We start from the raw sequence: 13,765 nt of genomic DNA on the forward strand, positions 1-13,765 counted from the left end.
CAGTTAACAGTCATAGGCACGCGAGTAGAAAAGTCGTGGCTTCCGACAATCTACGTAACTATGGTCGCTCTTCCTGTTCCTAACATCCTGCTCGTGTGGAGTTCATTGGTACGTTTCCACTATGCCTCTGTACTGTAACATTCAGTCCAATCGAATCCGAATGACCTACAAACTCATTATTCGCATTTACGTGTTGCCGAACCTCTTCAGCTAGTATGTTCTCCAAATAAATGGTCGATTCTAGTCGATCGACAAAAGTGTTTTGCGGTAGTAGCATTCAGGCTATCTTGTGTCCGATGTTTTAACTCTACAGAGTATAAATCTCGTGAACAATGACCACGCTTTATCATCAAAGATATGCATTTGAAGATTAATTTATTTAATATCACGTTGGCAACCATGCTGGAAGATGTTTCATAGTTGACATACAAATTAATTAAATTCTTTTTTTTTTGTACACATTTTTTTATAAATATCGTGTATTCCACGAATTAAATCATCCTTCTAATAACTTAAAGTCAATCTGGTTACTGTGTGCTTCTAATATTTATTTCCACTATTGCGTTCGAGGATTATTAAATGATTTGCGTGGTTGTGATTTTTACGTCCACGATTCTAATCGCAATTATCATTTCATTCTTATTATAATGCGTTCTATCTTAAGAGCTTCTATTTTTATACCGGCAGAGCGACTGATCTTTCTGCCATCTGTGAACTAACAAGAAACTTCTTTATGTGAGTTGTACAGCACGAGCACGACCTCGACTCCGGATTTGTGTGTTCTAGAAGAAATGGAAGATTGTATCTATAATGTGCAGTGTAAAAGGTATTTCGCGTATCCTGGTCCAATTAAACAATAATTCCCTTACGAGAATCCCATGGTAGCGTTCGTGATGCGACGTGCATTATTTTCACTATGCGTTAGTTTTTTGCAAGCCAATGTCACAAGCTAATTTTTGTTCAAGATTTTATTACGTTTTGTTGTTTCGTTGTAGTTCAAAGTCTTCTGTAGACTAGTAATGTTTCTTTACGACAATTGTTTAAAACATTCTTTGAAAGTTGTATGAATTGTACAACTTTCTTAAAACTTCATATGTTTTAGTTTTTACATATAATTCGTAATGTTCTGAAAAGTTATAAATTTATACTTTATGGTAATTAAAATATGTTTAATGGTATAATAATACAAATTTATAATTTATTACTATGCTATGTATTTTATTTTTTCAAACAGGTGAATTTACAAGTCTCTTGTTCGTTGATACTTCCAAACACTTATTAAGCAAGAATTAAGAATACCATTTCCATTCAACAATTATACAACATGCCATCGGTTTGTGGCGATACAGTTGACATGACTGGTAATTTCTTGTTATATTCAATTCATTGAGAAGATATTTGGTATCGTTAGTCATTAATAACATTTTACAGTGGCTGCACAATCAAATATCGCAGAAGGTATTTCTAGTACTGACAGCATTGGTACATATAGTGATATTTCCGGGCACACCACCATTTCAGGAAGACCCAGAATGGATGTAGCTTGTGTTTTAGATTTACAACAACCAGAACATTTGGCTCAGAGAAGAAGAGCCTTAGAGGAAGTTAGACAAGCCTGCAATCTAGTTAATGCCAACATGCATCATATTCAGGTATAAATATTTTTTATTGCTAAAAGTTACAATCTCTAAATATTTTTGATTATTATTTTTCTAGTTTGAAAAGTTGGATTTTGGCGAAACAAATGTACTTGATACATTCTATAATGCAGATGTAGCTGTTGTAGATTTAAGTATTCAATTGCAACAGTCTGCCTTGTTTTATCACCTTGGTGTCAGAGAAAGTTTCGGCATGAAAGAAAATATTCTATTACATAATGACATAGATACAGAAACAACAATCAGAATTAAGGTACATTTATATTGTTTTAATACATTATATTTAAAAATTATCTTTTAACATATAATTTCACAATGTGCAGTTATCATGTGGTAACTATACATTTGTATCCTATCGTGTGGTGGAATGCGGTTCATGCGTGGCAACTAATCCAGCTACTACCAGGATCACTGGGGAAGAAGTCATAGACCCGAAGCAACATCTTACATTGAAGCTCAAAAAGTTATTTCAAGATGTTGAAGTACAATCTAAGTATGTTTTGAGTTTTCACTACATTGTTATCATATCTTATTTTTATAGATAAGAAAGCAAAGTACATCATTTTTTTTACTCAAATTATGTCATAGTAACAAAGTGAATATTTTCTTATCTTATCATTTTGTACATAAAATTGAGTTATAGCATTCGAGCATATCTATAATTTGAGAATCTTGCTAACAGTTTGTAACAAACTCGAACTTATTGTAATAGTGTTATAATAATGCCATTCTCATTATCGATTTCCACAATAAATTATACAATTTTTAGAGCACATATGAAAGAAAAGTTCCTCGCGGATTTGCGGAAAGCTCGTGAAACATATTCTGGAGAAGAACTATCAAAAGCTTTGAACAATATGCGTAAACGCTTAGATGACCCAAACGTTTTGTCTGGAGAGGTTGTTTTAAACGTTCTGATTTCTTTCCGTGAAATACAGGTAATGTAGTTATGATTTTTGTTTCGAAAAATATTTCTTTACTAATTAGAGTTATGTATGCGTAGGATTACGATGCAATGGTACAATTAGTTGATGATTTAAGAACGATACCGACTCATAAGAATTACATCAACACGCCAGCTATTCGGTATCTATACGCATTCGCGTTAAATCGACGAAATAAAGAAGGTGATAGGGAGAGAGCATTAAAAGTTATAGAAAAAGCACTAGAGAAGAAAGAAAACCATGTTCCTGATATGTTATGTTTGTGTGGAAGAATATATAAAGATAAATTCGTAGAAAGTAGACACACTGACGAAGAAAGTTTAAAAAATGCTATTCATTGGTATAGAAAAGGTTTCGAGGTATGTTATTTTCTTCATTTTGTAATATAACAAACACTTGAACCGCACAACTTCTTCTAAGTACAACTTTTATATTCAGGTGCAACCAAATGAATATGCCGGTATCAATCTTGCTACGTTACTCGTTATAGCAGGGAACGAATTTTCCAGAAGTGAAGAATTACAACACATAGGCATGGTATTGAACAATCTCATTGGCAAGAAAGGTAGCTTATCCAGTCTAAAGGATTATTGGGATGTGGCAACGTTTTTTGAAATCAGTGTACTTGCCGAAGACTATTCGAAAGCTATTCAAGCCGCCGAGTGCATGTTTAAACTGAAGCCGCCAAACTGGTATGTACTCGTTATCATTGAAGTTATATGTATGTTAAAATAGAAAGCGTTAGAATATTAATTGTATTGTTTCTTAATTAGGTACCTGAAATCAACAATAGGGAACATATCGCTGATAGATAGGTTTCGTAAAAAGAATGAGGAAGCCGAGGTTTCACCAGAGGAGCAAATATTTAGTTTTTGGATGGACTACTTTGTTGAAGCTACAAAATCGGAAGTTGGAGATAGTATACGGTTTCCAGTAAGTTGATAAATGGAATCGTTCTACAAAGGATCCAGTTTCCAATTCGGGAGACTATGGCTTATAATATTGTGTTACCAATCCAGCTTACTTCTGTACATTTTGGGTCAAAGTAAGAACAATATAAAACTGCTCTTAGTGCAGGTTCTTAGACTGACTTTAATGAATCAAGATTCTATTACGATCTTCTGCAGTGAAAAGAGGGATTAGTCACTAATCTTCCTATTTTAGCTCTTAGTGTTGGAGCCAACGAAGATCTTGATGCCGAGCTATGTAAACGTTAACCTTGGGGCAGAAGAGAAATCGGTGCAAATTTGGAATCTTTGCTTGGACAATATGAAGAATAGTTGTAAACAAGTTCACGATTGGTTATTTACCGCGAACATGATACGCAGTGTAAGCTTGTATAAAAGAGACGAACGCTGTCTTTTTTTATACGTCCATCAAAACTCCGACGATTTCCAAATGTATTTCCCGTCTGTTCAATGCAGACAAAGATTTTATGATTTAATCTTGGAGATGACCAGGGATCAGGAGGGTATGGTTACAGATTTGGATGCATATATGACTGATGATAGGATGAAGGTTTGTAAATTATTGTTAGTTAATATCAGTTTTTAAATAAATTTATTTCATTAACATTTATTCCTTCACAGTTTGAATATGAATTGGATGACCAAAACAAACGAATAATGCTGGGTAAAGGTACATACGGGATTGTCTATGCTGCTCGAGATTTAAACACGCAAGTTAGAATTGCCGTCAAAGAAATTCGAGAACGGAATTTGGGAGATGTGCAACCCTTACACGAGGAAATTAAATTACATAGCCAATTGAGGCATAGAAATATTGTGCAATACTTAGGTTCTGTAAGTGAAGAAGGATACTTTAAAATTTTCATGGAGCAAGTCCCTGGAGGTAAATAAATAGAATGAAAGAGTATAAAGGGGAATAGTATATATTTACTATATTTCTTTTTATTCTTTTCTTTAATTCTCTTAGGTAGTTTATCAGCCTTACTAAGGTCAAAATGGGGCCCTTTGAAAGAAAATGAATCTACAATTGCTTATTACACTAAACAAATCCTAGAAGGTCTCAAATATCTACATGATCAAAAAATCGTCCACAGAGATATTAAGGGTAAAGTATAATGTACGAAATATTTTATTTATGAAGTCTTCAGTATCTTTACTTTAATTATTGTTTTTAGGCGATAATGTTTTAGTCAATACGTATAGTGGCGTAGTAAAGATTTCAGACTTCGGCATGTCGAAACGATTAGCTGGTTTATGTCCAAGTACAGAAACGTTTACCGGGACTTTGCAATATATGGCGCCGGAAGTTATTGATAAGGGACAGCGTGGATATGGTGCTCCTGTAAGTTATACATATTCTTTATTTACAAAAGGAAAATTATTATATTATGATATATGATGTAGGCAGATATTTGGTCTTTGGGTTGCACAATAGTTGAAATGGCGACTGGTAAACCACCGTTCATTGAATTAGGTTCCCCTCAAGCTGCAGTGTTTAAGGTAAAATATTAGAGTTAATTTCTACCGAAGACAATCTTATATATATATTTAAAAAGTTCATTCTAACAGGTTGGGTATTACAAAATACACCCTGAAATTCCATCGGAATTATCTGAAAGGGCAAAGAATTTTATATTACGCTGTTTTGAACCCAATCCTGACATAAGAGCAACTGCAGCTGAATTATTAGAAGATCCATTTCTAAATGAGTACGTGATATGTATATATATGTATATATTTACATACACACGCACACACATACACACACGCACATACAAACTCCATATTACATAAGTAAATAGATACAATAATATTGTTTTTTATGTGCGTAGAAAAAAGAAAACCAATCGATTGGCCGCAGTACCTGATTTTAGTAGAAGCATTTCAGTACCTGCTGACAGATTAGAACGCTTAGGGAAATCTGATAAAACCAATAATAATCATATTGTTTCCGTTTCTCCTATTCAAACTTCACAGTCAGACGATAGGTAACGTAAATATGTCATTTATATTAATGTAATTATATGCAAATATTCATGTTCCAATTTATTTATGAATCGTCCGATTTTTGTTGTTTTGCTGCTGAAAGCAATTTTTATATAGAGATACATTTTGCGTTTCAAAGAAATGTATAGCAGTTAGTAAATAGCTTTTTTCGGGTAATAAATCTGAATACATTGCACGCAATGTATTTGAATACGTGGTTAGCGGTTTAACTTTCTTTCTTCTTTATTTTCTGTTTGTCATTAAATTCCATTTTCTTATGATGAAATATAATCGAAAAGTGTCACGTACAGTGGAGGGCTAACAAAGTCAAGCCCACTGAGGGAGCGCAGTCCAGCACACCTTCTGTCCCCCATTAGAATGCCCACTGCAACCCTTTCTTTTAACAGGTATGGTACTAACGCTATAGATGGTTATAGCTGTTTGTCAAAAATATAACAAATAATAGTAATACATGTTATTGACAAAAAACAGAAAAATCTATCTTCATACAAGCAAGGAATTAATTATGGTTAATAGTAGTTAGGCCATATAATTGATTAATATTTGTGTTGCTTTATGTCGCTAAACGTTCATGTGTTGTGGGCAATGGAGCTTCCTGTTTAATTGTAATATGTGTAATTCGGTATATTTTTCTATGTAGTAAGGAGGAAGACTAAGATCCCTATGTCATTTTAATCTTCCTTGTCATTTTAGTCTTAAGCTAATGATACTGTGAACTGAAGTTTGATGTCCTAAACAAGTTCAATGGAAATTTATTACAAACTTGATTTATGTAACACTATTCATATGCTTTTCAACTTTAAGTTCTTAAGATTATTGATAGGAGATTTGAGATAGTGCTTGTAGAATATACTCATAGCTTCAGTGATTGCCCTATGTATTCAGGTTTATTTTCAATCAAAATATCTTCCAGGAAATGTTCTTGCCCTTGTGACACGTGTATAACGCAAACTTTAAATTCAAAGCACAATGATGCGAGTGTAAATAACATTTAGATATAACATCGATTTAACGTATTTTCAGTACAATAGGAAATACACCTTCTATAGAGACAAGTGAAAGTGACACAGCAGGAGCCTCCATGACTAGGAGAAGTTCTTCTGGTGGTTTATTATCACCAGAAGTTGAATTAGGAGGTGAATGATTATAATTAATTTTGTAATGTGTTTGAGAATCGTTTAACTTGAACGTGTTCTTATATTACTAATAGGTCAACCCGGCCAGAAGGCTGGCGAGGAACAAGAGGGTTTTTATCTGCTGAAAAAAGATAGTCAAAGAAGAATGACATTAACCAGAGTTCTTAATCAAGACGAGGCAAAAATTTGCGAAGTATGGATGAGAGGTATATGTCAGGCGGAGGGTCAAACTGTTCTTCAAATGGTAATTATTTCTAAATTTCCATGAATGTAAATTACGTATTTTAATTAATACCGAGTTTTTATGTTTTCAGAACCATCTAATATTATTAATGCGGGCTTTGAGAGATTATATCGTGGAACAAAATCAAGGAGTGATCGTGACAGCGATTAGAACATTGAAAGAAGAATTAGATTTTGATTCTATCGCCATTAATCATCTCAACTTAGCAATTTATTTATTTCAAACGGCGGTGAACGAGGTTCTACGAATGCATAGTATAAAGCCTCATTGGATGTTTGCATTGGATAATTTAGTGAGAAATGCTGTACAAGCTGCCATCACTGTACTTTCCCCTGGTAATATTATGGTCATTTTTTTGTGTAAAGTAATATTTCTAACATCATTTTATACATTAACATATTATTTACAGAAATTCTTAATACATTGTTTACAGAACTCGGCGCCAATTTACTTGGTCAAGAACGCGTACAAACCGGCGATCAAGGTCCAGAAGAAGGATCTACATCCGGTGTATCGACCGTAAATTCTGTAAAATCGCAGAAAACCGGTGACTCTTTGGATAACAAGTACTGGAAAGAATATCGAGATCAAATGGGGGCTTTAAAAATGGAGAATTTGAGATTGCTGCAAGAACTGATCGAAAGTCAGAAATCGTATCAAGCTTTATTGCAACAGGTTCTCGAGGAACAAAGAACTCAGGTTAATGCTTTAACACGACTTTGCGAAGGTATAAATAGACGAACTATGAGACAAGAATCAGGGTAAGATTTAATTGTGTTCGTAATTTTAATTTGGAATGCATAATACGATATGTTGCAATTAACTTGCGTCCCTGTTATAGATATAATTCATCAATATCTGGAAACATAGTGCAACAGCCAATTTCATTGGTTATTAGCGATGCACCTTCTAGTACAACTTCATGCAGTAACCAAGCTCTTATCGAGTGGTTACAAAGTCTTCAGGTGGATGAAATGTCGATCGAAAGGGTGAATATTACACAATTTATATCGATAGTTTTCTCCTAGCTAATAAAGGATTGTACTAATTGATATCGCTTTTTACAGTTCCTATACGAGCAGTACACACTGGATGATGTCTTAAATCACGTTACACGTGAGGACATTCGCAGACTTAATCTCAGGTAGATAAGAAGGTTTCTTTAGACTATAGAGAATATTTAATAAATATATATATATAATAATTATATATATATATAGAGAATATTTAATAAATATTATAACTTTTTAGAGGAGGAATCGAATTGAGGATATGGCAAGCTATATTAAAATATCGACAAAGCAATAATGAAATGGAAAAGAACGAGTAGTTAAATCGTGTACCACATTGAAATTGGTTCGTTTGCGAATGGTTAACTTGATGCAGGGTAAAGGACTGGTTAAACTGCTAGTACATATAGCAGCGACCAAGGAGAGCGGAATAACTAAATCTTAACGTCGAACGAAATACCTGTGTCGTTTGTTACAATATTATCCGTAAAATGAATTTACACGGAAGGTTTTAAATGCACAATGATATTATTAGTTCTGTAGTTCCTAAATGTAGAGTATTTACTAGTTATATATAAGAGATAGGTGTGTATATATAACAAATTTTGCATATATTGACTCGTTTCAAGATGAATTCGTTACACGCGGAACTTTACAATCTCTTGGAAGTACATTTAACAACTATATTGTACAGAAATCAGTATTGCTACGTCGAGTAACTATATGTATTATGATGATATGCAAAAATTGTATATTTGGAAATCATCGATTTCACTCGACTTGTTAATCCATAATATTAATCTTGCCAAGTTTACGAAAATGATATTCCGATTGTTACTTAAAGTAAAAGGTTAAAGATTCGAGAATTCAAAGTAATATTTATGTTCTCACAAATTTGACATTACTGCCACAGTAAAACTGATATTACCGAAAAGAAATATGTACATGTAGGAAGTTGTTTTGTGCTTTCGTGTTCTGCGAAATGTTGACTGGTTTCTTCTTTGTTCCGTATAATTAGGCATCGAAAGAAGAGTCTTAGACGATAACGAACAGAGAAACAAACGATCGTAGTGCCTTACAAACCAGTGTAGTAGTACAAGAGAAAATATTTATTATTCGCAAATGAGAAAACGTTTTTGTTGTTGGTAATTCTATATTTCTCGAGCAATGATTAAGTGTCTTCCTAGGTACGCACGAAAACATTTATTTTATGCGAAGAGTTCTTGCGTAGTTTCATAAAGTGCTTCTTATAGTTTATAACGGATATTCGCTATTAATCAAGCGCCTTGAATTTAATAGACTTTTGTAGATACAAATTTTTATATAATCGCAAATTTCACGCTTTGTATGTGACATTTTCCTTTGAAAATTTATGCTTCCTTTATACACATTGTATAGAATACGAATGAATCGCGTTTTCTGATACTTCCATTTTGACTTCCATTGCAATAATGCAGCATAATCATGCCAGTCAATTGAAATAAGTGCCTAATCGCATCAGGGATACACGTGATGTTTCGTTTCATATTTATCGTTACGATTAAGGTCAAAATAATTGGGGGATTATAGCCATTAGTGGAATTAGTGGATACACATATATTGGAAGAATATAAAATTTTGCTCCACATATTACACGTTGCATATTCTTTTATTTAAAATAATTATTACTATTTTAAATAGAATAGAATTTTAACTTTTTATCGTTGATACCTGAAATTTAATCCTCTAATTATTTTGAGGAATATTCTACAAATTGTTGAGCAACTATTACATAGCGTAATTTTAATAGGAGAACATTATTCACCGAATATTGTCACCGAAATGGTTCGAACGATCGTGAATAATAAAAGATATCGTCTCGAACGAGATACATCGGCTTAATTGTTAAGACGGTTTCACATTACTGTTTTCATTCGCTGTATTCGATAAGACTAATTATTCTTGTTATTCTAGCAAGCTGAAATTTGTAATAAAGATTCCGGCAAGAAGAAAGCAGAGTTGTCCTTGATTTTTTTTTTTTAACCTTGCCTCTAGTCAGAGAACGACGAGAAGGTTTCGATAGTAAAAAAAAAATAGCGAGGTTTAATTGAAATCGAAAGTAAACGAGGAGTCAGAGCGATTCCCAAAGGCGAAAGGGTCGAAACCCGGGGGAGACGAGTATACGTGATCGGTTCGAGGGGTCGGCGTTCCTTTTTCATCGTCTATCCAACTTCTCTGCATTGATATGGATGAGGCGTTCTCTCTTTATCTGGATGCGATACTCCGTTTAAAAGATAAGCCAAATAGATTCGCAACTCATCGATGTAGAAGCAGCCTCCGTGTCTTTCCGCTGTCTTATCCGCCTCCGCTGGGATTATCCTTGGCGATACGATCTGGCTTTTCCAGAGGGAACAAAACGTGGCGTAGCGAGCGTCATCGAGCTTTCATCGCGCGCGATCTGCTTTCAAGATCCTTTTCGTCTCGTTCGTTTCGCGTAATTGGAAGAGAAAAAAACGCGCAATACCTCGCGCACCTATGTAGGAGCAGCAGAGAGGGAGTTTAAATTTTTCAGGAAAATAAATGCACCGAGCAGCCGCCGCGTAAAATTGCAAAAGTTTCGGACACTCGGCTCCCTACGACGAACGAGGGTCGGACCTATTCATTTGCACTACAAAAAAGCCCGTGGCTTATAAACGCAACCCCTTGAACCAGCCGCTTATTTTCAACGTCGGGGCCCTGCTATTCCTTTTTGGCCATTCTCTTTCCTCTCGTCGACTCTCGTTCCGATGCATTTGCACGCGCCTGCGATCCAACCGATCCTCCTATGAAATATTTAAAGAGTCGATCGCGATACGGAATACTCTCGTTCCCCTTCGTTTTTCTTACAGCAGATTCCTATTATTTATTTATTTATATTTTCGCGTGTCATTTTTCTTTTTTGTATTTTTCATTTTATAATTTACATTCTCGTCTATCGATCCGTACGAAATACGTAAAAAATTTGTCATGTCTGCAAAGTTTTCCATTCCCTCGGAGTTTATCATCGTTAGCGTCTCGACACGAGATAATTTAATTTCAGACTGCTTTTCGTTGGACAAGCTTTTTGCCGAAGCCATTACCGACCATGTAACCGAGCGTAGCCGCGAAAATAGCGAATGGAATTCGATTACAGTCCTCTAAACCGCTACGTTACTACACCGCCATATACCTCTTTTTATTCCCTCAGGAAAAACTTGGCATTCCAGGCGTCGAATATTTCACTCGCGCTATTTGGGCGATAGAGCGACTCGTGTTACACCCATGAAATAAACGTTTTTCAGCCCTTCCACGGTGCTTATCATTAGCAATTCCATAACGGAAGTCGTAGCGGTATCGGGGACTCGCGATCGGCCGCGTCTTCGCAAATATAAATGTTAATGTGCCTTTGTCAGGCTTCCGCATATATTACCGGGAGGCACAGTTGGCGGATTCTTCGTAAAATTCGTTGAGTTTTAGGGAGGGTGAAATACATAGTTAAGCGGCTCGACTGTAGCATTTGAAAGGGTGCCCTCCTCGAAGGGTTGCCTCGCGATAGCTCGTCATATTCCTCGCGAAGAAACGGCCGCCGCACTACTACAAGAACACATTACAAAAATAGAAAAATGGTTGCAAAACAAACAAATAAAAGCGAACACCGGCAAGTGCAACCACGTAACATTTACGCTTAGAAAAGGAAAAACACCAGATATCCAACTGAACGGCGCCCACATAGCACAAACAAAGCGAGTCAAATATCTAGGAATACATTTAGACACACACCTTACATGGGAGCACCATATAAAATCAATAATAAACAGAATAAGTGCAAAAAGGAAGCAGATGTACTGGTTAATCAATAGAAAATCTAAATTAAGCATAACGAATAAACTAAATATATACAAAACAATGATCAAACCAATCTGGACATACGGAGTCCCACTATGGGGGACGGCAGCAATGAGTCGCATGAGCAAAATAGAAATAGAGCAAGCAAAAATTTTAAGGACAATAGTTAACGCTGCATGGTACGTCAGAAATGAAGACCTACGAAAAGATCTAAAAATTCCAACGGTCAAAGAGGAAATCGCTAGATACGCCAAAAAGTATAAAGAAAGACTTGCAGCACACCCAAACCAGCTGGTTGCTGAAACAAATAAAATCATAATAGAAAGAAGACCGAAGAGGAAGCGTCCCGCAGACCTCGCAATAGAAATATGATAAACAACCTGGAAGATGGAACCTCGCTGGGGGTAACCATCCACATGCTATATTTTTATTCTTCGAGCTATAATATTTTACCAAATGTCCTTCTGGACAAATTGTAAAAATTTAAACAAATAGTGAATAAAAAAAAAAAAAATATTCCTCGCGAGTTCTATCGATTCCTCTCCTGTAAAATTATTAATATTTTTTCGATCGTACACAACGATTCTGCATACGATTCTGAGTAAAATGGGAAAAAGTAAAACGAAGTTCGATCAACGCTAAAGAAGAATATGTTTCTGAGCTCGTGGGAAACATCACTTTGTTGAGAATTTGTTTAAGAAGAGTCACTCGACGGATCGATCTGAGTTTTATTTTTATCGCAGCGAGACAGAGGGAACGGTTCCATGCTTTGGCACTTCTCAGAGAACGAAAATTTACTTTTCCATATGTTTTTTTTTTATTGATTATTTGTTTAAATTTTTACAATTTGTCCAGAAGGACGTTTGGTAAAATATTATAGCTTAAAGAATAAAAATATAGCACGTGGATGGTTACCCCCAGCGGGGTTCCATCTTCTAAGTTACCTATTGCATCTCTATTGCGAGGTCTGCGGGATGCTTCCTCTTCGGTCTTCTTTCTATTTTGGTTTTATTTGTTTCAGCAACCAGCTGGTTTGGGTGTGCTGCAAGTCTTTCTTTGTACTTTTTCGCGTATCTAGCGATTTCCTCTTTGACCGTTGGAATTTTTAGATCTTTTCGTAGGTCTTCATTTCTGACGTACCATGCAGCGTTAACTATTGTCCTTAAAATTTTTGCTTGCTCTATATCTATTTTGCTTATGTGTTTTTCCATATGTAACTTCGAAAATAATCACAACCTCGTATTTCCTCGCAGATGCATGAAAATACATTTTATTCTGTATCATTTTTGTTGATGTGGTCGCCACTTCTAAGAAAACTCTACATCTGATCTTTAGTTTTGTCAAGCACCGAAGCCATTGTAACATCAACTACACCTCGATCTACATCAAAGACCGGGCCGCGCTTCGGAACCGCTGATGATAGAAATAAAGATGCGGCCGCACTCGGCGACAGTGTATGTCGGCGAGGCGAAGTGCTCAATGAACCCTCAATATCCCAACGGTCCTTTTGCCGAATATTCGAGAACGGCTAACAAACGCGTGGATAGTGGGGATATTGAGGGATGACGAAGAAAGAAACATATCAGTTTTTAAAGATGGAATTGTAAGAGCTTCAGTCTTAAAAAGTCGCTCCTAGAGTTCGGAAGTCAAGTGTAAATCAAGTGTGAAGAAATAAATTCTGTCTTTTTTTTTATGTTTTTTTATTATTTTTTGTGTTTTTTTATTATTTTACGTGACACCATCGACAGCGCATAGACAAAAGACTGCGTCGAAGGCAAACCATAAACGGTACCCACGCAACGTTGGTTTCAGGGTTTTTCAGTCGTAGGGTAACGCTGCTAGCGTGCGGATCTGGACCAGCTCGTATAGTATTCCAAACTTTGTACTTTCACTTTAATATTCAAAATATACATATTTTCTACCTTGCAATTTATCCACGCGTTCCTTTGCATTCA

At 35.4% G+C, this 13,765-nt stretch overlaps 1 protein-coding gene and 1 long non-coding RNA gene across 8 annotated transcripts in view; one reads left to right on the forward strand and one right to left on the reverse strand.

Annotated features, from left to right (window-relative positions):
• Nucleotides 1–13,765, reverse strand: part of LOC139991046 (uncharacterized) — a 139,890-nt gene that overhangs the window by 7,268 nt on the left and 118,857 nt on the right. The window lies entirely within an intron of this gene.
• On the forward strand, nucleotides 695–9,959 carry Ask1 (apoptotic signal-regulating kinase 1). Of its 5 annotated transcripts, none has more exons than XM_072010741.1 (24): nucleotides 695–826; nucleotides 1,235–1,361; nucleotides 1,432–1,652; nucleotides 1,717–1,911; nucleotides 1,982–2,151; nucleotides 2,428–2,596; nucleotides 2,662–2,961; nucleotides 3,041–3,294; nucleotides 3,376–3,535; nucleotides 3,767–4,120; nucleotides 4,192–4,453; nucleotides 4,538–4,675; nucleotides 4,746–4,912; nucleotides 4,975–5,070; nucleotides 5,140–5,279; nucleotides 5,403–5,558; nucleotides 5,856–5,963; nucleotides 6,601–6,713; nucleotides 6,788–6,957; nucleotides 7,028–7,292; nucleotides 7,391–7,718; nucleotides 7,799–7,946; nucleotides 8,025–8,125; nucleotides 8,169–9,959. In XM_072010741.1, exons 2-23 carry the CDS (start codon nucleotides 1,325–1,327, stop codon nucleotides 8,103–8,105), a joined length of 4,032 nt encoding a protein of 1,343 aa, XP_071866842.1. In that variant the 5' UTR covers nucleotides 695–826; nucleotides 1,235–1,324; the 3' UTR covers nucleotides 8,106–8,125; nucleotides 8,169–9,959. The 5 variants fall into 5 exon arrangements, with proteins under 5 accessions (XP_071866842.1, XP_071866839.1, XP_071866841.1 ...); XM_072010738.1 differs by having other exon boundaries at nucleotides 8,025–8,101; nucleotides 8,209–9,959; XM_072010740.1 differs by having other exon boundaries at nucleotides 5,868–5,963; nucleotides 8,025–8,101; nucleotides 8,209–9,959.

This window comes from Bombus fervidus, chromosome 9 (assembly GCF_041682495.2).
Source record: "Bombus fervidus isolate BK054 chromosome 9, iyBomFerv1, whole genome shotgun sequence".
Classification (NCBI taxonomy): Eukaryota; Metazoa; Arthropoda; class Insecta; order Hymenoptera; family Apidae; genus Bombus; species Bombus fervidus.